This window comes from Vombatus ursinus, unplaced genomic scaffold (assembly GCF_900497805.2).
Source record: "Vombatus ursinus unplaced genomic scaffold, bare-nosed wombat genome assembly UNPS02014812.1, whole genome shotgun sequence".
Lineage (NCBI taxonomy): Eukaryota > Metazoa > Chordata > Mammalia > Diprotodontia > Vombatidae > Vombatus > Vombatus ursinus.
Genome location: NW_020954590.1, coordinates 13,024,000 through 13,037,041, shown reverse-complemented (window position 1 = coordinate 13,037,041; position 13,042 = coordinate 13,024,000). Strand labels below are relative to the sequence as shown.

At 35.6% G+C, this 13,042-nt stretch overlaps 1 protein-coding gene across 1 annotated transcript in view; it reads right to left on the bottom strand.

Moving 5' to 3' along the window:
• Positions 1-12,518, bottom strand: part of LOC114053721 (minichromosome maintenance domain-containing protein 2-like) — a 36,597-nt gene extending 24,079 nt beyond the window's left edge. The window contains exons 1-7 of the mRNA XM_027876851.1: positions 12,425-12,518; positions 12,192-12,322; positions 11,901-11,960; positions 11,474-11,669; positions 9,995-10,117; positions 9,769-9,873; positions 9,147-9,275 (exon numbers count right to left, since the gene is read on the bottom strand). Of these exons, the coding sequence (XP_027732652.1) occupies positions 9,147-9,275; positions 9,769-9,873; positions 9,995-10,117; positions 11,474-11,669; positions 11,901-11,960; positions 12,192-12,322; positions 12,425-12,518 (838 nt within the window). The remainder of the gene's footprint in view (positions 1-9,146; positions 9,276-9,768; positions 9,874-9,994; positions 10,118-11,473; positions 11,670-11,900; positions 11,961-12,191; positions 12,323-12,424) is intronic.
• Positions 12,519-13,042: the final 524 nt, after the last annotated feature.

Genomic DNA, 13,042 nt, shown 5'->3' with positions numbered 1-13,042 from the left:
TCTGAGCTCACTTGCCCCAGAGACCGAGGTGGCAAAGGGGAGAACGTGCCCTAGAGGTGGTGGGGAAAATGGTTTTTTTTCTATTATATATTTGAAGTAAATATCCCTTTGCAAAAGCTAATTAATGTTGTGGTTAAAAGGAACTAAGTGATGCTCACTGGTGACTAACAGTGGGGGAAACGCAATGGAGACAGGGCTTGACCTAATAGCATTAGAGAATCTTTTAAGGTATCCCTAGAACCCTAAGATAGCCAGCTGGGATAGTGAGGCCAGAGCATACGTGCTACATTTATATAGAGAACAATCTCTGCTTCTGACATCATTAACCATATAAGTTTCCCTTCATGATGTCATTTAAAATTTGAGAGTGATAACTAGCTAGGGCACTCTTGGATGAACTGATAAACGGGTTTTCAAAAGTCATGATAGATCATACGGACAGCTCATTTTTGGCACATATTCAACACCCTAAGAAGTCTCAGCTACAGGAGGCTGTTACCTGTGGAAGTGGTTGCGCAGAAGAGGGAATCCATAATAGGCAATTTCTCATAATTAACCTAAGGATGACACACATGTACCCAGGGAAGCAACTGTTATCTCAGGTAAGTAGCCTGCCCAGTTCAGATATAATAATTATTCTGAGAATGATTTTGGAAGAAGCTAATATTATCTCAGTGGGAAAGCAGGTTAGGAAAGCTTAGTCAGGGGGCAGCTAGGTGGCGCAATAGAGCTCTGGCCTTGGAGTCAGGAGGACCTGAGTTCAAATCCAGCTTCAGACCCTTGACACTTACTAGCTGTGTGTCCCTGGGCAAGTCACTTAACCCTGACTGCCTCACCAAAAAGGGAAAAAAAAAAAAAAAGGAAAGTCCAGTCAGATTTCAAAGAGGAAAAAAGCAAACCTGTTAAACTTTTGACACGTGGATGATAAAGTTACAATAGTCTATGCTTCAAATGAAACTATTATTAACTCAATATGAAAGCAAAAAGGATTACAAAAAACTACACTTAATCTAAATGTTAATTCAAGAAAAGAATCTCCCAAAATGAAGTTTGCACTTGTGGTTTCAGTATGTAATAAGTGATAAATAAATCCAATCACACAAAGGAGCTGGTCCATTAGTTAGCAGACTTTCTACAGGCAGAAATTCATTTAGTAGTTTCTCAAATCATGAAGTCATAACAGTCAATAAAAGGACTTCTGTAAAAAAAAAAGCCACCTAGGTGACTGTCAACATCTACTTTGATGCCTGGTGACTTCAAGTGAAGTTAAGCATAGAGTAGAATGGAAAAACTATGTTGGAAAATATGGCTCAGGTTTAAGAAATGAAATAGGCCAAAGAATTGTAGCACAAGTACGTAACAAATAGTGTAGTGTGGCTTAGAAAATAGTTTGGGAAAGCCTATCTGTTCTCTTTTCATATTTAAAAAATATTTTTTATTACATTTTTATTTTTTGCAAGGCAGTTGGGGTCAAGCGACTTGCTCAGGGTCACACAGCTAGTGAGTATCATGTGTCTGAGGCCAGATTTGAACTCAGATCCTCCTGACTCCAAGGCCAGAGCTCTATCCACTTTGCCACCTAGCTGCCCCTTTCTTTTCATATTTTTATCAGAGATACTCTTGATGTACACTTAAATAATTTTTTAATCACAATTTTAAAAAAGTGAGAAAGTAGAATATGGATGGATTGCTTTATGTACTACACCTATAGTCAACAGAAACAAAAAAAAGAATAGACATAGTGGAACTGATGAAATATACATTTCAAAAATATTATTATGGTACTAAGAAATATATAAGACTACTATAGATGCTTTAAGTAGAAGAGACCTTTAAGATTAGCCCAACCTTCTAATTTAAAACATGAGGAAACTGTGTTGTGACCTGCCCAGGGTTGCACTGGTGGTAAATGGAAAAGCTGGTGTTCAAGTCTAAGAACATATGATACTCTGACTACAAATATAGCAGTCTTTCCACTTCACTATGTACCTTATTTAAGATGTTGATGATACGTTAAATGCATTGCTCTGATAGTGTATGTAGTAACTCCTTGGAGGTCTATTTCCGCAACTCCCACTTGTATTATTAGAAGGCCAAGTCCCCAGGGCATGGCTGCTTCGCCTACTCAAGATTCTAAAGGTAACTGTGAGGATTACTAGAGTTTCTAGTACTCTTGCTCATGAGCCCCACTAGTGTGTTCCACACTGATTATCAGACAAACTTAATAAGCTTTCAGAAAGGTTATTTACTAAGTAGCTATAGCAAGAAATGTTAAATATTCCCCTCAAACTGTGGGCATACCATCCCCTTGCACAGACAAGGTTGTTGAGGAGAGTGGGCTCAAATTTAGGGAGTACATGTGGCTTCAGTGCAAACTCGTTAACTTGATTTTTAGAAATCCTTTTAGTCCTTTGTGAAGTCCTCATAAAGTTCCTCTCAGGTGTATCTCTCTGCTGGGCTCTGAGGGTCAGTGCCTTATAGAATCCTAAATCTGCCTTTCTTTGCTGTATCTTTGTGCTCTTGATACATATGCTACCATCAACCATTGTTGTTCCATGGACATTGCTACCAGGATTGATGTGCATTCTAGATCTTCCCAGTTTTCACAGATCATGAGGTTGTCACGTGGTCAAGGTTGAAGGAGGAGGGAAACTAGTTCCCTTCCCAATTTTAACTCCCTTTCAGGTGTCTTTCATCCCTGGATTTGACTACCACTGTACTGATTAGCTCCAAACTAGCTTGCCATTTTTTGTACATAGCCCCACAAGGCATGGAAGGAATGAAACAATTTGTTAACCACCTACTTTATGCCAGGCACTAAGTTAAGTGCTTTATAAATATTATCTCATTTGATTCTCACAATGACTCTGTGAGGTAGCTGAGTATCATCCCCATTTTACAGTTGAGGAAACTGAGGCAGAGCTTGAGTGACTTGCCCAAGGTCACACAGCCATATGTGTCTAAGACCATATTTGAACTTATTTTCTTCCCAACTCTGGGGCAGCAAGATGGTTCAGTGAATAGAGCACTGGGCCTGAAGGTAGGAAAACCTGAGTTCAAATCCAGCCTCAGACACTCACTAGCTGTGTGACCCTGGGCAAGTCACTTAACCTTTGTTCACTTTAATTCACTGAAAAAGAAAATGGCAAACCTTTCTAGTAGCTTTGCCAAGAAAACACCATAGATAGCATGGTCCATGGAGTCACGATGAGTTGGACGTGACTGAACAACAGCTTTCTTACTCTACCCACTGCACTACCTAGCTGCAACATGGCTGATTCTTTTCAACCAATCCCAAGATATTCTCTGTGTGGCATTATCTGCTTTCATCAAATGACCCAAAGTCTCAGTGATCTTTTCAAGATAATTAAGGAATTATTCATACCCAGTTTACTTTTGATAAATTGATTCAACTGAGATATCTGGGCCTTCCATGATAATTGGAATAGGGGTAGACCCTCACCCTTACATATATATTTGATTAAGAAAATATTACCCTATACTTAAAAGATTTTTTATCAGAAAATATCAAATTACTTTACATATATAAGGCCAAATTCTACTCAATTTGAAAACTCCTCTTCTAGAATGAAAGTTAGTGTTAGGTACTTAGAGGGAAAAATTCTTCCAAATCATTTACTATTTAATAAACTACTGGTTTTTTTTTTCTGAACCAGTGATACATATAATTAGAATAAAAGGAGAAAACAGGCAACATGGTATAGTAGAAAAAACTGCATTTGGAGTCAGAGGAGATGGGTTCAAATCCTGGTTCTCTTATTACCCATAAGACTTTTGAGGAAAGTCACATATTCTCTCGGTCTCAGTTTTTTTAATTTTTAAAAATGAGGAAGTTGTATCAGATGATATCTAGGTTCTTCCAGCTCAAACTCCTATACTACTTATTAATATTTCTATAGGTCATTTGTTTCCAAATAGTGGGGAGGCAATGGCTATTTAAACTACATTTATGAAGATATAGAGAAGGCAGAGGATGAAGCTGAGAAAGCCACTGTGGTTCAAAGTAGTTGGAAATGATTGATGGGTTGGCCAGGAGAGGCTAGAGACAAAAGTCACTTATATCAACATCTACCGCAATTAAGCACTTTACACTGTAAACCATACCCTATTTCTGAGGTCAGCAAAGTATAAAAAGTAATGTAAGTTCTACAGCCTTTTCTTCTGATGTGCAGGATAAGGAAGAATGCTGACCTTGTACTGATTCTAGAAAGTGGTGAATGGGATAGCAAGTGAATATTTCTAGCAGGCTGCTAGCAAAGACTCTCACAAATGGTCAGAATGGCATTGACAGGATGTGTGTCATTAAATATTGTCCTTTATGTAGCAGAAACGTTTTTTAGTTCCTCTGTACTTGTCTGATGATTCACTTCATGGATGCAAGATAGACCAATATATATTAAGTACTAAGTGTTAACCTATTTTCTCACCCTATATAGATAATACACTTTTAACATCTGGAGACTGACTCAGGGCAGTTAAGAAATTTAGATCATGGACAAACTTAAATGGTACTTTTTAAATAAAAAATTGTTGCCATTTGATGCCCTCAGCTTTGGAATTATACAGAAAAACAATGTCTTGTAGATCTCACCCAATGCTATGAGTAGGCCCATTCTAAGCAATGAATAATATATCTTCAAGGACAGCTACAGGATTAGCCAGATTACGCCCCATTTAAACCTCTCAATCATCTAGAATGCTCAAAATTCCAAAGAATAGATTTGGGAAGAGAATCAACACATAACACCTTACTTCCCCATCAGTCACTGCCCTAGAATCTCTGCAAAATAACAGAACTGGTGAAGCATCACTAACATGAGTCAGAAAGGTCTTTTTTCTGCTTTATAAGGGGAAAGCTGGGAAGCCATTTTGCTATCCTACAAACTGAGTCTACATGTTCTTCACATGGACTGAGTCATCATCTGGCATAGGGAATGGGAAATTCATAGTTCATATAGGATAACTTCTTATACAGGGTAGTACTGAGAGAGCCAGCAGCCACATTCTTCTTCTTTTTTTTTTGTGAGGCAATCGGGGTTAAGTGACTTGCTCAGGATCAGCTAGTAAGTGTCAAGTGTGCGAGGCCGGATTTGAACTCAGGTCCTCCTGACCCCAAGGCCAGAGCTCTAACAGCAGCCACAATGGTTTCTGGTAACTCCAAGTATCTTTCAATAAACTTCACTAGGATATAATACATTTTACTTGCATAAGCTATCTTTCATTCCTTTGGTGTGCCGGCAGGTTTAACTTATAACCATCCATTTAGAAAACACTTGCTACTAAACAGTTGACAGTGAATAAGACAGATTAATCACCTTTCCAGTCTCTGAAATAAGCTTTAAACCTAGTACAACTTGTCATTTTTGGCACACAAGCCATAGGTTGTTGGGCCATGCCTTAGTTACTTAAATCATCTCTGAAAATTTCTACTGTATTTATGAAATAGCTTACTTTTTTTTTCTTTTTGGAACTGGTTCATAGGTTACATTTAAGAGAAAGAACATGGAAACCGGCCTTTGCAGTAACAATCATTTGATTGAATTCAACTCTTACCTTTCAAAGCAAAGATATAGTGTGTATGTGTATGTAGTCAATATTTATTGACTAAACAGAAGGTCTTAATGGGCATGGCTGGCCCCTTTTCTACAGGAGTTGCTTCCTTAGATGATGGCTATGTGGACTGGGTTGGTAGTAGATCTGGTGGTGTGGAAGGTGCTGCCACTCCCAGGGCTCCTGTGCCTATCTGATTATTGGTTGAAACCCCAAATGGTTAATGCCCCTCCCTCAGTTACTCTCTCTCTCTGTATGTAAATAAGAGGTGCCTTGGTAGTCCTCAGCAGGAAGTTACCAACCATCAATACTGTTGTCTCTTCTGATTATTGGATGACTTCTCTTTTGGTGGCTCCTAAAAATCCCTATCAATTGTTCATGATACAGAGTTACTTCTTCCATGGAGGGGCCACGTCTGCTGAGGGATGTAGTATGGTACAGTAGAAAGGATATTGCTACTGAGTCAGAGGATTTGGGTTCAAATCTCACCTCTGCTGCTTACTGCCTATGAATCCTTGGGTAAGTTACTTAACCTCTCTGGGACTCAGTTTCCTCATCTGTAAAATGAAGGGTTAGAATAGTTAACCTCTGAAATCTCTTCAAATTCTAAATCTATGATCCTGTGACTTAAAGAGACTTTTATCTATTACATAGCTTCAAATGTTCAGTGGTCATTCTTGTTACATTCATCAACCTTCCAACCTCTTCACACTAGATAGGATTCCTTTTTGTCTATTCATTTTATTTTTGTTTTTGTTTCATGTTCCCTATTCTTTTTAAATTAAAAAAAAAGTCTTTATTGATCTTTTGTTTTTTTAAATCACCATAATTTCCCCAACATCTTTCCCTCTCCCTCTCCGAGAGTCATCTCATATAATAAATATTTTTAAAGACAAAAATAGAAATTTAATCAATATAACCAATCAATATATTTAAAAAAAGTCAGAAAATATGTGCAATGTACATCACTTGTAGATCTCTTACCTTTGCAAAGAGTGGGGTGGGGAAGTCTTCATATTTCTTCTTTCAACCCTTGCTTGTTCTTTGTAATTTTGCAACTTTGAATTTTGATTTTTTTTTGCAGTTGTTCCTTCCAGTTATATTGTTGTAGTCACTTCGTATATCATTTTCTTGCCTCTGCTTATTTCACTTGGTATCAGTTTATATAAATCTTGATATACTTATATGTATTCATCACATTCATAATTTTTTACAGCATAGTAACATTCCATTACATTCATGTATCACAATTTGCTTGTCCATTCCCCAATTAATGGGCATCAACTTTGTATCCAGTTCTTTGCTACCCCAGAAAAGTACTGTTGTTAATATACTGGTACACACAGAGCCTTTTTGTCAATGACCTGTTTGGGATATATGCCTAGCAGTGGAATTTCTGGGTCAAAGGATATAGACATTTTAGGCACTTTGCATAATCCTAAATGCTTTCCAAAATGGTTGTGTTTATTAACAGCTCTACCAACAATGCAGTAGTGTGCCTATCTTCTGACATCCCTGCCAATATAGACTATTCCCATCTTTTGTCATCTTTGCCAATTTATAGGGTATGAAGTAAAATCTAAGAATTGTTTTGATTTGCATTCCTCTTAATATAAGTGATTCAAAGCATTTCTACATTCTTTCAAGTAGTGCTTCATTCTCACTAATAATCTGGAGGGTAGAGAAGTGCTTCTTTAGCTCTTTTAGCTTTTCCTCTAGGAGGAAAAAACAATTTGTTTTGTCACTTGTCATTGGCAAGAAGCATATAAAATACTCTTTTCAAGTCAGCAAAAATGCCTTTGCCCATACTTGCTAGAAACAAGACCCTCAGCTCTATGTCGTTCTCTTGGTAGTTCTCTGCCATGGACAAGGGCCTGTTTGCCTACTTCCTGCTTTGAGGACTTAGTAGTAACGCTTCATAATACAGGTGCTTGGCATAAAGTAAGTGCTTAATAAATGCTAGTTGATCCCTTTTTGTCTTGTGACATGCTATTTCATTCCGCTTCTTCTGATTGGAAACTAGATTCTTGCCAAGGTCTAATGTTTTAAAAAGAAGTTACTCTCAATTGTGGTCTGCCAGAGGTTTTAAGCAGACATCTAATTAATAACAAGACTTTATTTAAACCTAATTAGTTACCTTTTCTCCCTGCTGGATTTCAGATCCCATCTTGTTGCTTCTCTAACCTAGTGTCCTTTGTTCAGGTATCTGAAGCAAGATACTTATCTTACTTCTGATTTGTGCTACAAAATGGCAAATACCCCTCCAAGTTCCCGTGCTCCTACAGGAACTGTAGGATTCTATTAGAATGTTAACTCCAGGAGAATGTAGGCTTCTTGAGGTCAAAGACTGTTTTTGTTTTACATTTTTTTTATTATGAACTTGACAAATATCAACAAATATCCATATTTCACTATACAAAGAACAGAAAGAATACTATATAAGAAATCATGAACTTCTCTTTTATAGTTTAAAAGAAAATTAATATTAGATTTAAAAACACCCTAACAAAATTATCCTGTTTGTTTTTATCTCCCTTCTGAATTTCCTGCTCTGTTCTGTGTATTTTAAAAATGTTCCATTGATGTTCTTTTCTTTTCTGCATCACTATAACTACCACCAAGTTCTCCCCCAACCATCCTTACCATACTTCCCTAAGTTCTCCTTTATAACAAACATAATCAAACAAAATAAATTCACATATTAGCTGTCTGACACAGTATGTCTCATTCATTCTAGTCCATCACTTGCCAAAAGGCAGGGCCTGTTTCTCATTTTGGTTTTGTATCTCCAGTATTTAGTACAGTGCCTTGCATTTAGTAGGTGCTTCATAAATGCTGGTAGAATTGGATTGAATTAGAAAAGTTCTGTTAAAGAGTGATGAGGTTTTGTAGTGTTTCTATGAATTACCTAGATAGTCTCCTGAAAAGGTAAACTCTCCTCTTCCCTCCCTGACTTTTTCTAACCTCTTTGGTAAGATAAAGGAAAAAGTATAACAACATATTTTCAAATTCTATTGGTAAGGCTTATAAGGTAATTTTTTTATAAGTATACTTTTTTGCTTCTTGGAGGAAGTGATATATTATAATTCACATGTTGATGAAGTTTTATTATGTTATTTAGTTTCCTTAATACTTTGATCCATGAGTTAATTTATGTGGAGTACCCAGTATTCTAATTCCAAACCTATCTCCTAAATCTATAGCAATCTTCTAAAAGCATAGAAATTTTGCAGAGATTTTTAAGGCTTGTACACCTTAATAAACCGTCCTCATGAGTTTTTGTTGCTAAAAATGAATTACCTGGTGACCCTCTGCTGATGAATCTCCCTTAATTTAATTAGACTGGTCCTTTGAGGAGAATTACAGAATCTCTGCCCAAGACTGTATGGGAAGCTTTCTCAGCTTGGCAGGGCCTATCACATCTTATGCTCTGTTGGAATTTCTATTAAGAATATTACTTTTATGCTATGATGAAGTCTTAGAATAGAACTTTAATGCTTTTACCGTAGTAAAAATTCAAGAAATATTTATCGATTGAAATATTAAAAAAATTATGACAATGATATTTTCCTTACCTTTTGGACTGTACAAATTTATGCTGTTGGCCTCTATACAAACAACGTTTTGTGAAGAGTTTTTAACACAAGTTGGAATTCCAACAATTATATATTCATTTCCTATTTTGATTTTATTGCTCAATTCATCTAAAAATTATGAAGTAAATAAAAAAAGATTTATTCATTAAATGAACTTTGTAAATATCATATACCTAAGGGATTCAGAATTAGTACCAGTTTATGGTAAACTAGCTATGAAGAATGATCATTTTATTTATTTTACTATCTATAAATGAGAGAAGGTAAAAAAAGTTTGCTAATGAACTTTAGTACTTATTTATACTGATACACTAATTTGAAGGAGCAAATAATGAATATTTGGTAAAACTCTGACCCCGGAAGATAAAAAAGTAAAATAATTACTCTGATTTTTCATTCCACAAGAGTTTTGGGTGGTTGTAAAACTATAGAACAAAGCCCAATGAAGGTTTACAAGGAGTAGAAGAACTCAATTTTAAGAAAACTTAAATTTATAAGTTTTTTTTATATAGAAATACCAAGTAGTATAAGGACCTTTAAGCAACTTAGTTGTTTGTTTTATAGCTTTTTTTTTTTTCAAGTTCAAAATAAGCTTACTGACCTCTTAGGAAAACTGTAAGAGACTGAAATCTCATTGGCTGATTATTGGGACATCCTTGAAAAGCAGTAAGTGACTTTGCTGTAATTATTTCAGCTATCTGTTTATCTTAACACAAAGAACATGGTTATTATTGGAATATATTTCAAGCTTAATTTTGATACCAGTAAGTTTAAAGTAATGAAATATGTTTTAAATGTTATTCAAAAATTTAAAATTATATTTTTACCACCAAGTACTCTAAATTTCCTGTCTTCTCGAAGTGGGGAGGTACACAGCTTACATGAGAAATCATTTCTCACTGTTGTAGATTCTGTGGCACCAGGTACATGCACTCTTATATACTGAAATCCTGAAATAAAACATAAATTAAGTCTTTTTTGGGGCTTAGAAATTTATCCATAATCATTCAAAATTTATGTTAAATTTGCCCTATTGCACATAAGGAGCTGATAGTCATAAAATGGTATTTCTGTCCTAGCTGCTTTTTAAACAAGACAAAGTAAAACCATTATTTTTATTTTAATTACCTAAAGTTTTAGTGGCACAGAGGTTTACTATTTTGTTTACTATTTACTAATTTACTACTGGGGCCTATTTCTTCTTTGGGGTCTAGGTAGATACATATCGAAGGAAGATCTTTAGCTTTCAAATCTCCTGTATTCTTCCCTCTAAGATTAACCAGTGAGGGTATTGAGAGAGAACAAGCTTTTAAAAATAGCTTTCTTTTCTATGGAAAACTGTTGATTTTGATCCAGCAAGCCTTCTCTATGCTCTAGTCTAGACCATACTCTTTCTGTACTGTATATCATGATTTATTTGTTAGGAGGATACACATTCAATGCTTTTTGAACATGTAAAAAATGCATCTTTGGATCATACAAAGTAAATTTATAAGTAGAAATCAATGAGAGGACATGATTTTGACAATGAGGAACAAATAAAATTATTAAAATTTTTGTGAAGTTTTCAGAATGTGATCCTGTCTGCTCCTGCACATGCACCTACTGAAAAAGGAGTGCTGAGGCATGCTGAAATTCACTATCTTCATTCCTAATAACAACTAATAAGCTGATGGACCATGTATTAGTGCAGACAGGGTCATTATTAGTCTTAAAGTTAGGAAAGGCTGAGCTCAAGTCCAGCCTTTGACAAAGACTAGCTGTGTGTCCATGAGTAAGTTATTAACTTCTCAGTGTTGTAAACACAGGTAGCGCAGTTTCCTTATTTGGAGTTCTCTATACTGAAGAAGCTCATCTGGAAAATGAGCTAGAGAAGGAAATAGCAAAGTGCTTCAGTATCTTTGCCATGAAAACCCCAAATAAGGTCATGAAGAGTCAGACATGACTGAACCAACTGAACATCAACATACTCAAGAAATTAGAGAGCTGGTCCAAAAATACCCAAACATTCACATTTACATAGCACTTTAAAATTTACAAAGCATTCTCTTTACAATAACCCTGTGAGCCATGTAATAATGCAAGTGCTGTTATCTTCATTATTCCTATTTTATAACTGAGGAAATGGAAGATCAAAGAAGTTAGTGATTTATTCACGGCCACACGGGTCACACTACCTGTGTGACGCCTGACTTCAAAACCAGCACTTTTATTTTACTGTTAAGACATTGCTACTCCAACTACATAACATGATCCAAACTTAGATAATTATTTAAGTACTTAGCTCCTTATTTTGAATACTTTACCTTCAGAAAGAGGACATGTTTCATCTGAACAAAGGAATCTTGCTCCTTGTGTATATTTAGTTACTGTTGTCATTGCAATTATTATTCCCTGTACCATATAAAACCTCTGAGACGGGTAATCAAATGGAAATTCACAAAGGTCAAGCCCATAACTTGGCAGAAGAGGCAAATGTGTTAATTTCAGCACTATATTAATCTAATGAAAAAATGAAAACTATATTAATAAAACTGCATATTAAAATGTATATGAATTAAAATTTTAAGATAGCAGAAAATAAAATATATAATTGTAAAATATTACATTGAGTTTTGAGAAAAATAGTGATTTTAACAAAATCTGGAAACGGGAAGACATTTCTGTAAGTGCTATTTTAAAACTATTGTATTTTAGCTTTGTTTCTGTTAAATATTAAAAAAAAAAACTTACTTGAGTTTCAGTCTGTAACTGTTCGATTAAGGAAAGAGTTTTAACAGCAACAAAACAAACCTGCAATTGAAAACAAAAATTTTACAAAGAAAAAATTGATCCAACAAAAATTGTCTTTAAGGGGAATTTAGGTAATGCAGTGGATAGACCTCTGGCCTTGGAGTCGGTAGGACCTGAGTTCAAATCAGACCTCAGACACTTGACACTATTACCTGTGTAACCCTGGGCAAGTAACTTAACCTCGACTGTCTCACCAAAAAGCAATAAAAAAAAAAATTGTCTTTAACTTACTGATTGAAAAAGTTGAGCAGCTTTCAAAGGTTCATGTAAAATATGATTTCCAAGAACTGCATCCAGTTCAACAACATCAGAAGGATTTATTGAAATATTGAACCGATATACAGCATAACTTTGCTTTGAATCTGTAAATAAATATCAATTCAATAATCATTATCATAATCACAAAGTGTATTTTAAATTATTCAGTCTAAAAAACCATTAAAAATTAATTTTGATGAATATACCACTATAGTGCTTGCAATCATCTATAAATTTCTGAAGGCCTCCACTCCTGTCAAGGTAGATAAGGGCTGCCTCTTTTAGCTTTATGTTAGACATTCTTAAGTTGATTTTTCTCTTATCAAAAGGAGGAAACGAATGATGGAAGGAAGAGCTAGAAATCCTGTAATAAAATCACAGATTGTCTAGTTGACAAAAGTCTACTACTAGTAAACCTTTTAAACCATAAGTCAAAATAGCACAAACACCTATCCAGAAAACAACCCTTTTTTCTTCTGGAATTGAAATATAAAACAATTTTTTTTAATGAGATTGAGTTCTGGGAGGGGTCTTAGAGGTTGTCTGGGCCAGCACCCCCATGTTAGAGATGAGGGACCTGACCCTGTGAAGCTCAGGGAGGGTATATCCCCAAGTATTAGAGCAGGATTTGAAGCTGGCTCCCAAGGGGCAACCATCAGCAACCAAGGAGGCCTAGGCCTAGATTTTGGCCAATCATTGCAAGGGTTATTTAACCATTAAAAAAAAAAATTATACAGGTTTCAGGGGCTATTTAAAAGCAAGGTGACGTGGGCTGTTTTTTGTTCTGTGGAATATAGAAAATGATGCGCGAAGGTTCGGCATCT